The following is a 16,478-nucleotide window of genomic DNA, read 5'->3' as shown; positions in this document are numbered from 1 at the left end:
GCTGGAGGTGGGTTGGAGCTGGTAACACGGTAAACAATAGACTAAATACAGTGATCAGGAAGGGTGGCTCTGTGATTCACTGCAAAATGGACACTTCTGAAGCTGTGGTGGAAAGGAGGACACTGAGCTAACTGTTATCCACCCTGAACACTGCACCACTTACCGGACAGATCCTTTAAAAGAGGTCAAAAAGCGGTTTCCCATTCATTGTTTTGCTTTTATAGATATAGCAATTTTGCATGAAACAAAATCAGACTGATAAAAAATACAACAGATGAGTCTTTCACATTGAGCTCTGTGATTCCAACCAAAATTAAAACAAAAACAAACAAACAGCAGAAAATCAGGTTGGACATTAATAGATCAGAGCAGCAATGTCTTTCCTAAAGTTCTGTGAATGGGTACTTTTTCAAAAAATTATTTTTAAAAAAAAAAATGAATACATGTCCACGGATAAGCTTACAGAAAGAGTAGGAGATCTCTACATAAGCTTTATATTTCCGAAGGAAGTGTTTGGTTGGATAAAAGAAACTTTTTTTTTAACTTAATAAGAATTAAGAAATTTTGTGGAAGAGGTCATATTTTTGCCCAGTTCAATTTCTCCCCGCAGTTTTCCCAATAAGATACAGAGGGAATATAACATCGTATTTGATATGTGATCTTAAAATTACGACTAATCATACCTAACCGGACACGTCACGCATCCCACGTCATCAGCGGGCGACAGTATTTTCATTGACATGGCATGCTTGCTACTGTGTGGCAGATAGTAGTTAACAGTTTTCTGTAACTCCGGGAGGATGACCATGGATTTGACTTTCCTCGGGACGGGCTCGGCGTACCCGTCCCCTCACCGCGGTGCCTCGGCTCTGGTGCTGCGGACGGACGGGGAGTGCTGGCTGTTTGACTGCGGAGAGGGAACCCAGACCCAGCTAATGAAGAGCCAGCTCAGAGCCGGTGTGCCACTTCAGATCCTCACACACACAGTCTGTCTGTCCTTTAAATATTTCTGGAAAAATAAAAAAAAAGTTTTCCCCTGAATAAACGTCCTGTCATTGAAACAAATCTGTTCATGCCTTTCCATACCCCAAATCATTTGTTTGTAGGCTAATTAAGACTTCCTTTTATAAGTGCTCATAAATATGAAACAGACAAAACAGTGCACAGTGTTGTTTATGAAAAGAAAAAAAATCCTCATCTCTATCTTGACATGAACCTGTTTTAACTGCATATAGTTTAATTCAGTTTACAGCAAAATGCCTGACTTGATATGAAGGTGTAAAAATGGGATGTGTTTTTCACACAGGGCGAATCACCAAGGTTTTCATCTCCCACTTGCATGGAGATCACCTGTTTGGTTTACCTGGTCTCCTCTGTACTGTGAGCCTCAACACCAGCTCTGAATCTCAGCAGGACCTGAACTGTGTGGACATCTACGGGCCACGGGGTCTCAGACACTTTCTCAGAGTCACTCTTGGCATCACTGGATCACAGCTGCTCTTCCCTTACGCAGGCAGGTCCAAGGCCTGATAAATTGATCAGGCACAACATTATGACCACCTGCCTGATATTGCGTTTGCCCCCGTTCTGCTGCCAAAACAGCCCTGACCCATCGTGGCACAGACTCCCCTAGACCACTGAAGGTGTGCTGTGGTGGCGTCAAGGTGTTAGTAACTGATCATGGATCAGATTCAATTGGCTTGAGATCTGAAGAATTTGGAAACCAAGTCAACACATCAAGTGTGCAGTGCATATTATCCTGCTAAAAGAGGCCACAGCCAGCAGGGAATACCATTTCCATGAACTGGAAGCTCAATTCAGAAGCTATATGGGTGTACATGTTCTGCTACAGTGATTAGGTAGGTGCCCAAAAGCATCACACTGCCTTCCGCAGTGCATTTTGGTGCCAGGTGCTTCCCAGGTTTTTCATTCCCCCCCTCCCCCAGCCATCCACATGATGTCAAAGAAAATGTGATTCATCACACCAGGCCAACTTCTGTGGTCCAGTTCTGATGCTCAGATTCCTATTGTTGGCGCTTTTGCCAGTGGACTGGGGTCAGCATGGGCACCCTGACTGGTCTGCAGCTTTGCAGCCCTATACACAGCCTTTGCTCCCCACGTGCATCAGTGAGCCTTGACCACCCATGACCCATGTGCTGGTTCACCACTGTTCCTGACTTGGAGCACTTTTAATAGAAACTGACAAATGTAGACCAGGAACACTCCACTGGAGCTACAGTTTTGGAGATGGTCTGACCTAGTCATCTAGCCATCACAGTTTGGCTCCCAAACTCACTCAAATCCTTACACTTGCCCATTTCTCCTGCGATTAACACATCAACTTTGAAGACAAAATCTTCAGCTGTTCCTTAATATATCCCGCTGATTACCATGTGGCATGATGGGTTAGTCAGTGTTATTGACTTCCCTTGAACGTGGTCATAATGTTATGCCTGATTGGTGTATTAATACAAGATTGAAAGCATTCAATACAGGGGTTTAAGAACAAGCAGACAGTGTAGCTTGTTGTGGGTGCTCTGTTTACTACAGTTTCTCTGAGTCTGAATTTTGTTCCCTGCGCTATTTATAATTTGCTGCTGTTTTTTTTTAATGCAGCTGCATCATTTTTAAAAAATAATCTTTAAGAAACCTAGTAGATGGCTTAGATATGCTGCTCGATGAACACTGATCAAATAATTCAAGTTATACCTAAGTTATACCCTGGTTAAAGATATAATAGTTCACATCTTTTCTCTTGGTTTCTAGTGCATGAATTGGAGCCCACACCTGACCAGAGCCCAGAAGAAGGAAAACTTAACCCAGAGGTAAGTAGTTGATTTTGTTGTTTTGATGTTCCTGTGTTGTAGAATATCACGCCTCCCTGCTGTCAGTCCCTGTTTTTACTAAATGATGAAATCTGGAATCCATATTTTCTATTTAGAAAATGATAAAGATGTAGTGAAAGTTACTAGTGATCTGTCAGTGGTCTTGTCTTTTTCCTTGTCCTGCTAGACCTCAGTGCAGCTTTCAGTACTGCTCATCTCAACATTTTAATACAGACTTAAATACACCACTGGCTTCACCAATTGTGTTGATCTGACAGAGTGTAAGTGTAAACAGTGACCCATCAAAGATAGTCATGGAGTCATGGTCAAAATTCCACCACAGCGCTGTAAAAGACTCATTGCCAGTTATTGCAAATGCTTGATTGCAGTTGTTGCTACTAATTTTGGTTTAGGTTTAGGGGGCGCAGGTTATATTTGTGAGGACATTCACTGACAGTAATACCTTCTTAAGATTCTTACCCCTAGGTTTAACTGTGTGCTAAACCCTCAATCTAAACCTAATTCCAACTTTTACTTTAAAAGTTGATCTTAGCCCTAAAAAAAGACTTTGAAGAGGTATGAAAAAGTCCATGTTAGCCAAAAAGATTTTAAAAATTCCCTTTTTGTGGGTTCATCATTTCATTTATGTTTTTATAAAAATATATACGATTTCCTGTCATGCAGGACAGTCATGCTCTTCCTCCAGAGAAAGTGCATCTTCACAGCTTTCCTCTTTACATGATCACTTCCCTGTGTGTGATGTGTTTAGGGTCATCTTTAAATTGTAGCTTTTTTCAGTTTTTTTTTTTTATTACTGTGCATGATAGTTTAGTTGTTTATTTAAAAGACATCAGTGTGCAAATTGTTGCTGATATGCCTCCTTTGACTTGCGTTGGTACATGTTTGAGCATATCTCCTCAGCTCACCAGTTATGGCAGTTTCCACCTGAGCATTTACATTTTGTATTTTGTCCACTTGTGTGTTGTTTTTTTCTGACGAATACTAGCACCTCTCTGTCTCCCCAGATGGCAGCAGAGTGCGGTCCTCTCCATCCTCAGGAGCAACCAGGCAGAACAATCTCCTTGGATGTCTCCAGTGACACTTATCTTCTCTTTGAAGACCAGAAGTTTGTGGTCAAAGCCTTCAGGTTGTTTCACCGCATCCCTTCCTTTGGTTTTTGCATTCAGGAGCGAGATCGACCTGGAAGGTTGAAAACAGAACTACTGAAGGAACTAGGTGAGAGGTATTTTCTGTTCTTTTGATATCCTTCTGTTCTTTTGATTATTTGTGTAATATTAAAAATATAAATTCCCTGCATATAAAGTAGATGGAAATAACTGTCGTCACCAATTATTTATTAATGCAAGAAACAATTTCAGAAAAGCAACCCTTGCAGCTGGTCTTATTTTGTATCCTACAGGCCTGAAACCAGGCCCTCTCTATGGGCGCCTCAAAGCTGGGGAGTCAGTAACTCTTGAAAGCGGGCGTGTGGTGCAGCCTAGTGAGGTGCTAGAAGAAGCTATTCCTGGGAGGAAAGTCTGCATTTTAGGGGACTGTAGCTCGGTGCTTGGGGAAGGGCCGCAGAGGTTGTGCAGCAGAGCGGACATTCTGGTTCATGAGGCCACCCTTGGGAACGAGCACCGAGAGAAAGCAGTGGACCATGGGCACAGCACACCTGAGATGGCAGCGGCAGTAGCACGGGCTTGCTGTGCACGGAGGCTGGTGCTAAATCACTTCAGTCAGCGGTACAAACCCAGCACAATGGTGAAGGAAGGAGATGAAGACCATGTTTCAGAGTTAAAGAGACAGGCTGAAGAGGCTTTGCAGGACACTGGGGTAGATGTGATTCTGGCAGAGGACTTTCTCACTCTACAGATCTCTCTCAGAAGATCAAGGTAATAAGCAGCTGGTTTAGTGTGTATAAAGCTGGTAGTGTTTTTGGCTAAAAGCAGAGGAATTGTCTGTATATTTTATGATGTAAGGTGAAATTGTCTGCTCTTTGTCTAACTTGTTTTTATTTTATTAAAAGTCAAATTAGTGAACTGACAAAAAAGTCAAGCTCAAGGTCCTCTTGTTTGCAATTTACGTTGATAATCTATATTATCATTAACTATTTTTCTATTTTAGGGAATTTTATTACCTGTAATACATGTTGGCTCTGAACCTGAGCTTGGCAATGGCAGTTTTTGCAGTGGCCAATATGCTTCATCTCAGGCTTGATTAATTTGCTTTATTCAAGTCTTATATTCTGGTTCCTAAAAGCAAAATTGCTGAGTGCCAATGTCACTTTGCAGTTAAATCACTGTCCTCCAGCAACTATATCACTGGTTGTGGAGGAATGTCTCTGTAAGGTTCTGGCTGAATATAAGTAGTTGAGACTTTCTGTAGCTATTTTACAGATTTTTAACAGTTAATTAATCAATAAATTACAAACAGGCAGTGAGTGGTTGCACACCTGATCTCAAGGAAGGAACAATTTTAAAAGAAAAAGACAGTGAGTTTATTGCACGCAGTCCCAATAATGTTGTTCATTATTCAATCTCTAGCCAGTTTTCCCTAGTGTGACTAGGAAAAGTACTTTTTAGTGCTTTGCCTACAAAGTAAAGGTTGCACCTTTGTGTTGATTGGACAGCTTTTATTTTGTAGACAAATGTTTTCATTTACTACTTAATAGTTGACAAGTGTTTGCAGACATGTTGCTGTCTTCCATGCAAACTGTGGGCACCTGAAGCAATCTGATCGAGACCAAAGTAAGTGCAAGGTTTTATTTTGGTATAACACGTGGTTTGTGACTAATTTCTCCCAGCAACAATCAGCAACCACTTGCTAACCAATCAGGCAATACATTTTCCCTACCAACCTGTGGTTGCAAGGATTTAAGGCTGGTTCAGATGGAACAGGCAGGTAAGCAGAACTTGAGCTGAGATTTTGTCAGTTTAAAGAATGGTTTGGGGGGGCTGTAAATAAAACTTGGTCCAAAAACGAATGACTAAAACTATTTTTTTTATGTCACGAGGAATTTAAGCCTCAAGTTTTGTTAAACAGCCGCTCTCATGTAAAGAGTAAACGTAATGATAAAGATGCAGCAATAATCTTCGAACCTTTTCCAGAGCTTTATTTCTGGATCTGTACACAAGGTATTAAAGTACAACATAAAATACAAAATAATGTTTAACAAAAGAAAAAAAAAAAAACCCAAAAACTCAATGTTTATGTACAATTTTTATAAACAATAAAGATAGCTTCTTGAACATTTCTCATAGTGAAGTTTTTGATTGTCTATATTTCTGGATATACATTTTTAAGTTTTGTAGGTTTTTATTCACAAAGGTGTTTTTATTTTCATCAAAGGACTTTGTTTCCTTCTTCAAAACCACAACTGCTATATTTTTTTCTTTTTTAAACTTCAAAACACAATACAAAATATAAAATAAATTTGTTTAGTGCTTGCTTGCACACACAAGTCTCATACCAGAGATATCAATAAAATATCACATTTTCGAGAGTTCACAGGGTGGTGAAAAACCTACTTCTACTACTTAATGGCCTTTACATTCTGACAGTTTTTCTGAGTCTTTGTACAAACCACAGGTGAAATAAATATCACTGTACTGCTAAAGCTAGAAGAGCTTGGAGGACCTACTGCATTATGCACATTGCATTAAAAGAGAAACTAGCTCTCCACACACTTACAGCAGCAGCCATCCCGTTACCATCGAGACAAATATAGACGACGACAACATGTAAAAACTCTTTTAAGGAAAGAAACATGAGTGTCTTTTACACATGGCTGCATGTTTTGAATGCAAAAATTGCAACATTGAGTAATATCAATACGTCTTCAGGTAAAGCCGTTTTCAGTGGTACACTTGAAACAGGGCACAGCTGGCATGCGTGGTTTCAGCCGTGTCCTGGTGTCTGGGTGACTTTCCAAGGAGAGAAAAGAAATGAAAACACCAAGTCAACCAGTAAAATGCAAAACCCAAAATATCTGTACATATCTACAAATTATTGCCTTTCTGACAAGGAATCAAAGTAAAACCTTTTTATCAACACAGATTCACAAGTGTAAGAGGTCAGTTAATAGACTTTTTAAAGGCTATTTGCTAATTATTTACATGAAACACAGATGTGATTATCCTCTCTGACGCTGGCCGTTGAAACTGAACTGCTTGATTAAACTTAAGGATTATTAGGCATGAATGGACACAACAAACATGATGTACCCCTGAAACAAACTAAATAGTCATAGCACAATGCATAGATAAATTAAGTAAACACTACTACTGCATCCAATCAACTGACACTGACCTGCTAAACGTTTTACAACTCACAATTATGAACTTCAGTCAAGCGAAAAACAGCTCCATTTCTGCTACTAGGCTCCAAAATATTGTCAACCGGATTTCAAAAAGGCATAACTAGGCAGTACAGGCTAGGCAGAGGTTCAATACAAACTCAGAGAAGCTTTAAAAAAAATAATACTGCTAGCAGGTTGGGGGGAAAAAAGGCGCTACTTGATTTAGGAACATATCCACTTAATTAGGACACACACACACAGCTTAACTTGCCTAAGAGTAGCGTGAGTGAAAGCATGAACTGAAAGGGTGAGATAAAACTTTAGAAAGAGAAAAGTATATGCAATAAATACATACTTTACTGTGTCGAGGTTTAAATGGCTATTAACCCAACCAAAAATCTTTGCATTGCAATATTGCTGTTATGGTTCGTTGATATTCTAGCAAGTAGCAGGATTTTAAAAATATATTTATATACTCAACAGTAAAACAAGGTGGCTCCCAGTATATTAACTTGCTCCGGTATTTTTCAATCACCTAACCACCACCCCACCACCCCCCCCCCAAAAAAAAAAACAAACAAACAAAAAAAAACAAAACAAAAAAACCCCAAAAAAAAACAAGGCCATTCATTTGGGTTTGACTACATGGGCATTATTGAAAGAAAAGGGGAAAAAAAAACCCTCCAGTATTGGCCACTTTGAACAAAGGTAAATAGCAGACAGACTACAAAGCACAAGAGAACATAAAGAGAAGAAACCCAAACAAGATGGCCTTAGCAGCTTAAGCCACGACACTTCCTGGTTTCCAAGCTAATCTCCATGCTAGTGTTGCTCTTCGTACAGTTATGTACCCAGGTAGATTCAAATCATATAAAAACCATTTGCACAAGTTGGATTACTGGAAAGTACCTGTAAACAAAAACAAAAAAAGAGAAAAAAAATAGTACCACCTTAAACAACAAATACAGGCAACTAAATGCTAACACCAGAGCTGGGGAAACTAGGTTTTTGGCAGCTAGAAGAATGGCAGGATAAGGTACTGAAGATGGTGGGTGTAGATGTGAAGGAGCAAGAGACATCTCTCTCCTACTGCAGCCCCTGGGCCCTGCTGTACATGGACGTTACACATCTCAAGACCGCAAAACAAAAATAAAATAAATGGCTATATAAACTCTTGAGAGAAATCAAGATTTTAGTTCTATATGATAGACATCACTGATGTCATATTACACAAAAAAATGAAAACAAAAAGTATAGTCATATACATATATATATATATACATACATATATACATACATATATATATATATATATAATAGAATTTAAACAAATTGAATTTTCCAGTGAGGTCAGTCTTATGTACAAGCAGGAAAAAAAGGGATCTTAAAAGGGAAGAACAGGGAAGAAGATGAGGAAGATCACTCTGACTGAAGTGCTGCAGTGTGCTGTGTGTGGTGCCGTGCATGTGCTCCCAGAAACCCGTTGGGCTCACCGCTCCCAGCCAAGCTCCCAAAGTCTGTGACAGATACTGCCATTTTGGCGCCGGTGATTCGGTGGTGATGCGTCGTCGTCCGTCGTGCATCAAAGTCCACTCCGAGGTTACCCACGGATACGTCATTGATAAAGGAGTCAGGCAGCGCCATCTTGAGTCTCTTGGAGGGCCGCTCACAGTCCTTGTTGACGCACACACCTCCCAGCTGGCCCAGATCTGAGTGGTAGAAGCCAGCCTCAAGCATATTGAGGCAGTCAGGTTCTGCACCATTAGCAGGGAACCCAAGGGATTCCTCGTGGTTCAGCGAACCTCGATGGAGACTGTCCAGTGGAGGAAAGCTGTAGGAGTCCAGGCAGCTAACCTCTGCAGGACTGCATACTGTGGCTACAGTGTTGCTCAAAGCTGCAAAGACACAAAACAGTTAACAACAAGAAGTAGTAATTTATTTTTATTTTTTTAAACCATCGCTGCACAACTAAGGTCCGTAACTAACCCGTGAGGTCGCTGGCAGTGATGGAGTTGAGTAGGCTAAGCTGCTGTTCTGTGGTTGTTTCCAGCCGTCCACCACCACCACCACCTGAACACACAGAGGAGGAACTGTCCACAGCTAACCCCTCCGCTTCATCCACCAGCCTGTCCATCAGGTCACTAGAAACAAAGAAATGTCACTGGGTTTGTTTCTTCCATATTATGTGAACTTTTTTTTCCATTTTATTGAAGCAAAGCAATAAAGACAGACACTCCGTTTCATTTCACTTACGTTACTCCAGGATAGTTGCTGAACTTTTTCTTCCCGAACCGATTCTGCTGCACAAAGAAGTCAAAGCGCTCTGACTTTTTCCACATGTAATAAAATGCCACACATTCTGCTACTGTTCTTGTTGTGACCTGAGAGGAGAGGAGGGGGACAGAGTTTACAAAACTTTGTATACATTTTTATTTGCATACACTTGTAAAAGGAACCATAAATTCACACTCACTTTGTGTTTCTGAATGAGGTGAAAGTTCTTGTCATACATCTGAAGAGCATGTTCAAAGTTCTTGCATTCCTCTTCAGACCATGGAGGTGATTTTTCTGCAATGAAACCATGAATCCATTTTAACAATGGGTGTGCAAAGGTAACCACAGGCCATGTCGAAACCAAGACATGCCCCACCAATAAAATTCAGCCCAACTGAATGGTCCATTATTCCAAACTTAGTATCAACCATTTAGGAATAACAGGCATTTATATATAGTCTCCCATATTCCAAAGGTTCAAAAGTAATTGGACAAACGAATAATTTTTTAACAAATGTTTAAATTTGCCTCAGATCTAGCACCTGTGGACAATACCAAATGTATTGATTTCTGTCGCGATGCTTTCATTGGAGCCGTGTTCAATTTATATTTGTTTGTGGATCTTCTGCCTTCAGCTCCATCTTCAGCAAATGTTAAGGGCCTGTAATACTCACAGCGGCTACCTTGCAAATTGTAACACACACTAGACTAGAGATAGCATGATAACACTCTTTCATGTCCAACACCAATATCATAAATTTGGATTTCTGCCGATACTGATATGAATCCGATATAGTCTATTTTATAATCAATAAAACTGTTTTTTAAACACCTTGCTGCATTTTGTACAAGCTCATACTATAATTTTAAAAAACAAAACACTAAAGCTATTCTATTACACATGTATGCAAAAAATACACCCAAAATATTTTGCAGTTCAGCAACACTAATCGTTTTATTTAAACTTTTAGCAGAACGTTAAGGTAATATTCAATATATAATATTTAAAGTAATATTCAAAAGTAATTTAAAATGCAATTTTATGCAGATTTCAAAAACTCTTGTTCTGAAAAAAAGTGTGCAATATCAGCACAAAGTAATGTTTATATTCAACAACTTAAAAAAAAAAAATGTAGAATGGACCCTTTTATACTTAAAGCTTAACATAAATAGACATCCAGAGTAGAAAGCAGTGCAAATAAATGCCAACACGGCTTCATGACACACATCTTTTATCAAGATCTGGGACAAAAAAAAGAAAAAAAGAAAAAAAAGAAATCGGCCCGGGCATTTTGACTAGAGACCGGGCCACCAGGTATTTGTAGGAAAAGCCATAAAGCCTGCGAATGAAAACAAACGCTGTTGTGACAGTGATGTACACGGTCTTGTTGGTATATGTATGATTTCTATACATTTTACATCAGATGACCACTTTGGTTGTAAGACTCCGATAATTATTTATTAAAAGCTAGACATTTTAAATGAGAATAAGAAAGTAGAGCATTTCTTTGTGCCCCCCATTCCCTGTTAATGTCCTACCTGGCCCCCTGGCTTCCTACATTTGCATTAACATCTCTCATATTTTGATGTCAGTGAACAGCTATCAAGTCCAATACTTGCAATCAGCTCGACCTCACATGATCAAGAAACTGTTCATCAATTCTCATTTGTCTAATTACTGAAAATGGGGGGCCCATGTATAATAATGACTTTGAATGAAAGTGAAATCTACATGTGAAGCATTTTGAGTGTCTTGAGGTGCAAATGACAATGACAATGTCACAATGACATTTCCTATGAGAAATCACTTGCTTACCTTTTGAGGACTTTACATGGTTGCAATATCTTTCTAGTGCTTCGCGGGTGTTGTAGTTGCATTTTACAAGCTCACATAAAGCCTACATTGAAAGAATGAAAGAGTAAAAATTATAGCATTTGCCAAAATTGATCAGAAACAATTAAACAGATATGAATGTCAGAGAAAATACCTTTCTTGAGGTGCACTGCTAATAACACATTCATCATTTTATCAAACCACGTAAAGGACTGAGTAAGACATGACTGACCTGCTCATTGTCTCGCACATGCATTCCTGGTTTGTCACACCCCGTCTTTTCATCTGTCGTCCGTGACAATACTTCACACAGGAAACTTCTAACCTTGTTTTCTGATAATACACCTGGACTCCACATTAACTCATCTTCATCTTCATATGCTATACAACCAAATACATGATGTTAAAATTAATCACCAGATGTACATCACCTATTCTTAATTGAATGGTTAACAACACTGTAAGCAGCAACATTAAAGAATAGATTAGGAACGTGTGATGAAAGCAAAACAAAGTAGTATTCACCTTTCTCCTCATCTTTGTAGTGACAGAGGCAAGAAGGAACTTCTGCTTGGTATTCCAATCCCACCATTATTTCCTATTACAAAGCATAAGAGGGCATGTCTGAATTCAAAAGCAACCTGACTCTAACTTAACATGAAACAGCGAGTAAACTCTATCCTTTACATGTTTCCAAATGAAACAAATCATTTACCTTTCTCGAGTCCTCTGGGCTTGGGCCGTCTTCATCACACTCTGACTCTTTATCACCGTCAGAAATAGCGTTTGCTGGGGATTTTTAAAAAAAAAAAAAAGAAAAGAAAAAAATGTTTAAAAATGAGTAAATCTTAAATACTTTAGCACACCCTGAATTTAAATGGCAGCCGCTTAATGCCGAAGCCTGATGTTTTACCCAAATTTTTTTTTCCAGTTTTTCTGCTAAAGGTTGTAAGATCTCCTCAAACATACTTGAAGCTTTCCAAAGAATTTGGGTAGGAAAGAACAAACGCTGTTTCAAACCACAAACCCATGGTAAGTTGGCTGTGTAAGTAACACAGCTGCAAAAACAAATTTATGACAAAAATATTTTTCCAGTAAAATGACTGAGCTAATGATTCATTTTTGTTATGCAAACTGCATGACAAATCCCAGCTGTTTGTCTTTATTTTACAGTGTTATAATTATGGTTTTATTTGAGTTACTTTTCCAATCCAACCTATTTGTACTTTTTTTTTTTTATTCTGGATCTATTTGGACATGCTAAAAATTTAATTTAGTCTTAAATGGACTTGAGAACAGCAGTCAGAGACATAAGCTAAGCTTAACTTACACAAATAACTACATTAGCTGCAGACTTAACACATCTTTATCTAAATGTTTTGTTAGACAACGAGCCTTTATAACCTTAACAGTAACTTTTTCATTAACAGCTGAGTGGGAGAAGTGAATATCTCACAGTGCACAACAGTAAGTGACCCTCCTTTATAACACCAAGATCCACAGTCAAATTACTGTTTTATTGTGTGACATATTACACACTAGGTTTTAAAATAATTAAAACTAGTCAGCCGCACAAAATATCTGTGAAAAAAAGAAGTGTACTGCTATTACATTTAGCATTCACAACCAAAATCTAAATTTGAAATTTAGCAAACTACACATCTTAGTATTCTCAGTATTCGCATAATATTAATCTAAAAAAAAAAAAAGAGCACATTAATCACTGTATTGCACACAATAAAAAGATTTAATTCTGACAGTTGCAAACATAAAATACTTTTAATCTAAAAGTAGTAATCTACCACTTACATCTAAGTGTTCTTGGGAAGAAATCAGTGGCCTCATGGGAGGTAACTGAAGGAGTCAGATCATCAGCTGAGGACTGGGTCTCCTCCTCATAATCTCCAGACAGAAGGTCTTTAGCTATTTCCTCCTAGTGGATTAAAGGAATATAAATTGTACACCATACAAAAACCATAAGTTACAAATATAGCATTGTTTTACAAAGTAGCAACTGTATAACTACCAAATAACAGCAACTCCTTACCTTATCCAAAGTCATGTCGGGGAGCTCATCAGTCAGATCTCCAGAGGAGCTGTCTATACTGGAGCCTGCTGAGGCCTCATAGCGATAAATGGCCAACAGTTCCTCTAAAGGCATGTTCCCTTCCTGTTAAAAGAAAAATGAATGGAAAAATGTATCAATTCCATTTCACAGGGTTATACCGTTTTCATGTACGAAGTACAAGATGTTCAAGTTGGACAAATGTATACACTGCACCTATCATATGGCATTTGGAATGGCATATGGATTTACTGATTTATTATAATACCTTTTCCAGATCTGCAATTTCAGATCTGAAATTTGTTCCGCCTTCCAGAGACTCTTCCTCCTCCAGAGTCCTCTCATCATCATACTCATGAACTAACATTTCTGCTGTTGGATCAAAGTCATGGTCCTCTGATGATAAAGAGCCAACTGAATGAGAAAAATGGAAAGAAAAATAAAAGAATTATAAATACCAAATTGTTATCGTGCAATAAGCAAAACCTTACTTTATTACAAACTCATAACATTTTCAGAAATTCATCTCGATATTTCTGTTTACTATTATTTGTGAAAAGTAAAAATAGAGTTTTGAAAGCACACCTTAATATAGATTACACAGTAAATTGTATTACCTGGACTTGAACTCCCTAGGGAAGCCTGGAAAAGAAGGAAAAAAAATACCATAAATTGGAGCAAGACGGAAAATATGGATTAAAAAAATTACTCGGGGGCTTTGACCTCAAATATTAAAACAGGATGACCAATAAAATATTTTTACGTTGTGTGTAATATGACCCAAGAAAATAGCCGGGCAGGAAAACTGCAATTGTCGCTAATGTTACCTGATATAGGTGGCTAATACAACGCTAGCCGAGCTGCACACTCAGGGAAAGATACGTTTTTTTAAACGCTGGAATAAAAAATTTCCCCAGAGGACTGAATAAAAAAAAAAACCTTGTATAATCGGTTGTATATGTCATTGCAGATCCAGTACTGCTTAGCTAGCCGGAAAGCTATTTCCAAATCCAAATGTTAACGCTGTCCACCGAAAAATGTAAACACTAATTTCGTTTGCGCGGTACTGCAATCGATAAAGTCGAGCAACCTTTTAAACGTAGGTGCCGCTACTCCAGCCTGAACATTAAAAAATATTTTTTCATTCACCATAAAGATTATATGGTCTACAATTTACTTGAACCAGCAAGCTAACGTTAAATTTACGTATGAATTTACACAGCCGCTTCACCGAAGCAGCTGAGAGCGAAGGCGCAGAGGCCTCGTAGTGAAGGATCAGTCCAGACATTTAAGCATATTTAAGAGAAATAAAAACAACAATTATGAGACGAAACACGCTACACACAAGGCAAAAAGCATTGTTTCTTCAATCGATTGCGTAAAAATGAAAAATACAGCACACAAATTTTAAAAATGTCGATTTAACATCGATTGCTTCTCCCCTGTTTTCCCTCTTACCTCCGCCATATTGGTACCTTTAGCTAATGGGCTCCTTCTAGCGCAGTACCCGGATCAGCGCTCTGAGCCAATCAGAGATCCAGGTGACTGCTTGAGTCGTGACGCCGTACAAATCATCTACTGGTCAGACTAACGGTAATTACTAATAAACGGGTAATTTACGGTGTAAAAATGTGAAAAACTGAGATTACAAGTCAAATTGCCGATACACATTCTACCTACAACATATCGGTGTCATGGCGTTGGCCGGTGCCTTACACGAAGACGGTTTACTAGAACATTCCTGGTACATCCCAGCTGATTTCCTGTTCTCCTTCTTACCTTATTTATCGAAGCTATGGCATCTAAACTACTGTGTTTTCAACACCGTCTTGTTTTTCGCTGTATTTCTGAAAGAACAGTCCAATGCGGAATTCAAATAGAAATCATTTAAGGTTTTCCAGCTGTAACACTGGATATTAGGACAGTAATTTGTATGCTACTGTAATATTGCTAACACACCTGTCTTCTTAAATAAAAATAATGCACAATTTAGCTATAGATAAACATTTTTTTTTTTTTACCAAGTTGACCGTTTATTTTTATTTTACTTGAATTCTGATCCCTTACCAATCAAACTCCTTGGTCTGCACATTCCTCAAACTCTTGAAAGAGCAATTTGTTGTATTTCTATTTGAAAAATAATACTCTTATAAAGCACCATACTAATTATTTTAGAGATAAACATAGCAATAATTACAGTTTAAGTATGTTTTTAATCATTTTTTTATATGTTGATATATTGTACTGTTGGTATATAACAGGGGTGGGCATTTAACTTTCTCATGAGAAGCTCAACTTAATTCTGCTCAATAATTATTTTATCTCTTTTCTAGCTCTTATTCTATCTTTATAAATACCTACTGGTAAGAGTAAATTTGACGTTACAATTAGTCAATGAAGATGTGAAATAAATAGTAGCAGCATTTTATCCATCCATCCATCTTCTTCCACTTATCTGGGACCAGGTCACGGGAGCAGCAGCCTAAGCAGTGAAGCCCAGACCTCCCTCTCCTCCAGCTTGTCCGAGGCACCAAGGCATTCCCAGTCGATGACCTGCGGCCTAGGGTGTCCTGGTGCCACGTGCACTTATGGACAACATAAGGCTGTTTGTTATGGACAAACTGTGGTTTGCACATAAGTCCAACCACAAAACACCGCTTGGGTTCAGATCCAGGAGGCCGTTCCTCTCAATCACACCCCTCCAGGTCTCATTGCTGTTGCCCACATGAGCGTTGAAGTCTCCCAGCATTTTATTGTTATTTAATCAACATCCCCCAAAACAATTGTGAATGAAATGTGCATATTTTTGCAAAATTTCAGAGACTTTTAACTTTATCCAAAGTGCTATTTCTGTTTTGCTTGGGCGGGAATTTTAAAGACAGTGTACACATGCTCACCGCTGAGAGAGGATCTGTATTGTTTGTTCTCATATGAAGATAGATCCAAAGAGAACCCACATCTTCTGAGCATGTCTCTGACCATGTGTGGAGAGTTCTTCTATTTGAGAGTGATATGCCAGAAGTGAATCAAAAGTGCTTGTGGTAAAGGTAACTATTTTTGTTACCACATCAACAACATGGTTAATATTTAGCACTGACTCACACAACACCTACAGTTTCAGTCCTGCTGTCATTTCATGTCTCTTTATCTTGCATCCACTTCAAAAGTCTGAAATTTTTC

At 38.6% G+C, this 16,478-nt stretch overlaps 2 protein-coding genes across 4 annotated transcripts; one reads left to right on the top strand and one right to left on the bottom strand.

The window, feature by feature from the left end:
- Positions 1–678: 678 nt before the first annotated feature.
- Positions 679–7,657, top strand: elac1 (elaC ribonuclease Z 1). The gene is made up of 5 exons (XM_085179513.1): positions 679–957; positions 1,307–1,513; positions 2,767–2,825; positions 3,851–4,061; positions 4,246–7,657. The coding sequence occupies exons 1-5, from the start codon at positions 801–803 to the stop codon at positions 4,722–4,724; spliced, it is 1,113 nt and encodes a 370-aa protein (XP_085035639.1). The 5' UTR covers positions 679–800; the 3' UTR covers positions 4,725–7,657.
- A 36-nt stretch (positions 7,658–7,693) lies between these two features.
- mier3b (mesoderm induction early response 1, family member 3 b) lies at positions 7,694–15,001 on the bottom strand. 3 transcript variants are annotated; one of them, XM_085179511.1, is made up of 13 exons: positions 14,757–15,001; positions 13,916–13,940; positions 13,567–13,712; positions 13,281–13,403; positions 13,043–13,166; positions 11,949–12,022; positions 11,759–11,831; positions 11,466–11,614; positions 11,216–11,297; positions 9,599–9,693; positions 9,379–9,506; positions 9,112–9,266; positions 7,694–9,020 (listed from the first exon to the last, which is right to left on the bottom strand). In XM_085179511.1, exons 1-13 carry the CDS (start codon positions 14,763–14,765, stop codon positions 8,545–8,547), a joined length of 1,659 nt encoding a protein of 552 aa, XP_085035637.1. In that variant the 5' UTR covers positions 14,766–15,001; the 3' UTR covers positions 7,694–8,544. The 3 variants fall into 3 exon arrangements, with proteins under 3 accessions (XP_085035637.1, XP_085035638.1, XP_085035636.1); XM_085179512.1 differs by lacking the exon at positions 14,757–15,001 and adding an exon at positions 14,126–14,750; XM_085179510.1 differs by lacking the exon at positions 14,757–15,001 and having other exon boundaries at positions 13,916–14,750.
- Between the last annotated feature and the right edge of the window lie 1,477 nt (positions 15,002–16,478).

The sequence above is a fragment of the Neolamprologus multifasciatus genome, chromosome 12, assembly GCF_963576455.1.
Source record: "Neolamprologus multifasciatus chromosome 12, fNeoMul1.2, whole genome shotgun sequence".
NCBI lineage: Eukaryota > Metazoa > Chordata > Actinopteri > Cichliformes > Cichlidae > Neolamprologus > Neolamprologus multifasciatus.
The sequence above is the reverse complement of the archived record's forward strand: the minus strand, read 5'-3'. Positions and strand labels throughout refer to the sequence as shown.